General features: G+C 40.0%; 1 protein-coding gene across 1 annotated transcript in view; it reads left to right on the forward strand.

Moving 5' to 3' along the window:
* Window positions 1-386: 386 nt before the first annotated feature.
* Window positions 387-3420, forward strand: part of WSB1 (WD repeat and SOCS box containing 1) — a gene marked incomplete at its 5' end in the record, with an annotated part of 8040 nt that continues 5006 nt past the window's right edge. The window contains 4 exons of the mRNA XM_010140041.1: window positions 387-555; window positions 1594-1862; window positions 2389-2520; window positions 2925-3025. Of these exons, the coding sequence (XP_010138343.1) occupies window positions 387-555; window positions 1594-1862; window positions 2389-2520; window positions 2925-3025 (671 nt within the window). The remainder of the gene's footprint in view (window positions 556-1593; window positions 1863-2388; window positions 2521-2924; window positions 3026-3420) is intronic.

A 3420-nucleotide genomic window follows, 5' to 3' on the forward strand; every position in this document is an offset into this window, starting at 1 on the left:
TGTTTTCTGAAGGAAGGCAAGATAGGACAGTGTGCAAGTGTCCTCGCCTTTTGCTTGAAAGGTAAAAAAAATATTACCGGGCATCTTATTTGCTGAGCGCAGAAGTATTAGGTCAACTTGGAGCGGAGCTCTGTGGTTACAATAACTGAAGGAATAGCTGGTTTCAGTAAATTTTTAATTTACCACTTCTGCTAGCGAGATGTGGTATTACTGACAGGAGGTTTAAACACTCAACTCTTTCTCTTCAGTGGCTCAATCTCTTGAGGCCGAGACTTCAAATGTCATGAAATAAAAGCAAAATAATTAACATACTGCTGGTTCCCTTGTAACCTTTTGAAATACGATGCCTTTTTTTTAAAACTGGAATTCCTCTGTTTTCTCTTTAGCACGGTCACGCACTGTAGGAGAACTCCTAGCCCCAACTTCTCCTTTTGACAAGAAGTGTGGACGTGAAAACTGGACTGTTGCATTTGCTCCCGATGGATCTTACTTTGCTTGGTCACAAGGACATCGCATAGTGAAGCTGGTCCCCTGGTCTCAGTGCCTTAATAACTTGTAAGACAAAACCACACAGCTTTTAATTCAGCTGAAAAACTTAAGAATTTCAAAATAGGCATTAGCTTTTAATAGATTAAAACTCAGGCTTTTTAGGCTTTGACGACTTCGGGGGGAAAAACAGTTCAAAGTTACAGCTCCTGTTTTATCTCTTCCTCTGTGGCCAGTGAGAGGAACAACTGTACTGCTCCCTTGCACCGGCTGTGGAGGAGTGGGTTATTGATTGATTCGGGTGCTCTAAAATAAGAGGAAGGTAGATTGAAAAGGAAATTGTGAAAGACGCAGGCAGATCCGGACTTTTAAATTTCCTTTCAGAAAGCTATTTGCTTTGACCTTTTAGGAATTTAAAGGCAAACCTTTCCTTAGCATTCTTACGAGTTCCAAAAGATGCGTTTTCACTTGCAGGTTGCATTTCAACGAACTTAGTAACCAGCAGCTGCATTTTTGTAGCTGGTTACATTTCCCCTCCCAGCAAATCCCGCTTCCCCTCCCCCCCGCCCTTTTTTTTTTTTTTTTTTTTTCTGGGGGGGGGGGTCGGGTTTTTTCAAAAAAACCACAGCTGCATTTTTGTAGCTTGTTACATTTCCCCCCCCAGCAAATCCCGCTTCCCCCCCCCCCCGCCTTTTTTTTTTTTTCTCTTTCTGGTGGTGGGTGACTCGGTTTTCATACACTGGCAGCAGTATCTCTTCCTGGTATTTAACACATGTAAGCGCATTGCAGGGAACCTCCTGCACATTTAGCAGAAAGTCTTAGAAACTTTTGTAACTCATTTTTGTGTAAATGTTTTAAAATGTTGTTTCTCTCAGTGGGTTAATATATTGCTCTCTACAAAAGTGTTAGTATTACGTTGTGTAAGAAGGTTTCCAAGTGTAGTGATTTTTTTTTACAGTTATAAGAAAAAGCCGCCTTTATAATTTTAAAGTAAAAATGCATCATTATGGGCCTCCAAAATGTATGTTATGTCATTACATCTTCAAGACCTTTTTGTTCTATTTATTTTTCAAGATACTTTATGGTATTTTTTCATTTGTTTTGCAGCTTGTTGCATGGCACAAAGAATGTTGCAAATTCTACCGCTACAAGACTTCCCAGGCAGAATAGTGACAGCAGTCAGAAAAATAAGCCTTGTGAACATATAATAGACTGCGGCGATATCGTCTGGAGTCTGGCTTTTGGGTCCTCAGTGCCCGAGAAGCAGAGCCGCTGCGTGAATATAGAATGGCACCGTTTCAAATTTGGCCAAGACCAGCTTCTCCTTGCCACAGGCTTGAACAACGGGCGCATCAAGATCTGGGATGTATATACAGGTAGGTACAGGAGAGGAAGCTGGCGCTTGAGCGTCACTTTATGCAGTAGTAACGTCATTAATACAGCGAGCGAACTGCGTACAGCATTTTATTTGGGAACTGAACCTTGAATACAAATTAAGTGATCTGAAAAAAGCATGAGCTGCAACTAGGAAAGTTATGGTAGCGCTAGAGGGAGGAACAGACTCAGGTCAGGCTTTGAGTTGTGAGGGAAGATGAAGGCTTGTTGCTGCGTAATGGTTAAGTATGTGACTGACTTTGTGTATATTTAAAATCTTCCACTGGATCTTTGTTTTAACATACTTTCAAACAAATGAACTTCTGGGATGTGATCTCAGTTTAGCTGGTAGCACAGCTGCTGGTCTGGGAGAGAACTTCTCCGCTTTGAAAAACCAAAACTAGTGACTATTGGGTAATTTGTCGTTATCTTGTAAATTAAGCTTAGAACAGAGGCGTATCCCTAAAGCGTTTCATCTGAGTAAAAGTACAGTCCTTCATTTTTAATTGCAGTGTTTTCATGTCGCAGGAAAACTCCTCCTTAACCTGATGGACCACACAGAAGTTGTTAGAGATTTAACCTTTGCCCCAGATGGCAGCCTGATCTTAGTCTCAGCGTCCAGAGACAAAACACTACGAGTCTGGGACCTGAAAGATGATGGTATGCTTTTAAAATTTATCTGCTGTAACGTGAAGGAGAAATATTCATGTACTCTCCTCTTTTATTGCGGGGAAACTCAATTCTAAGTCAGAATTTCTTAAAAAAAAATAATTTTGTCCTAGTAGTCACTCTCTTGCTCTCTTGAAATCCTGTATCTCTCTGTGCCCTGAAGGTATAAGCTGGTATTGGGTTAAGTTAAAGGAATGCATGAAGTGACCTTTTTGAATAGGGCAGAGGATTTAGAGGCTGTGTGACTGAATTTTTATTTCGGTGTCGAATGACGCTGCAAGATATTCTTTGGAAAAATAGTGTAACATCTTACAAATGAAAACTAATTTGGAAAAGCTTTTAAATTTGGGTTTGTAATATTTAATCAGTTCTTACGGGAATGTCTTTCTTTTTAGGCAATATGATGAAAGTGTTGAGAGGACATCAGAACTGGGTGTACGGTTGTGCATTCTCTCCAGACTCTTCTATCCTCTGTTCGGTTGGAGCTAGTAAGGCAGTATGTGTCAGAGTTTCTTGTTCCTTATATCTACTGAATTGGCTGCGTAATCATTTTAAATCTAAGTAACATGAAGCTTGTGCTCGGTGTCATGAACTTCTAATGTTTTATGATCATGTCAAAGTGCATGAAATTAAACTAGCAAATGATGCATTGAGACACTGATTTATGAATGGGACTTGCACTGCTTTTAGACAAAGAGACTGTGAGAAATAGTTCTACGCATCTGCACATGTTCATAGTGTAAAGCCAAAGATTTAGTATAAAGACCAAAGCTTCCAGTGTTAAAAGGTCCTTAGATTAACACATGAAACTTTTGTTACTGATTTTATCCTTTCTATTTCCTGCTCAATGAAAAGGACTCTTCCAAATCTGAGCCAGTCATGGTATTTCCT

The sequence above is a fragment of the Buceros rhinoceros genome, unplaced genomic scaffold, assembly GCF_000710305.1.
Source record: "Buceros rhinoceros silvestris isolate BGI_N320 unplaced genomic scaffold, ASM71030v1 scaffold407, whole genome shotgun sequence".
Lineage (NCBI taxonomy): Eukaryota > Metazoa > Chordata > Aves > Bucerotiformes > Bucerotidae > Buceros > Buceros rhinoceros.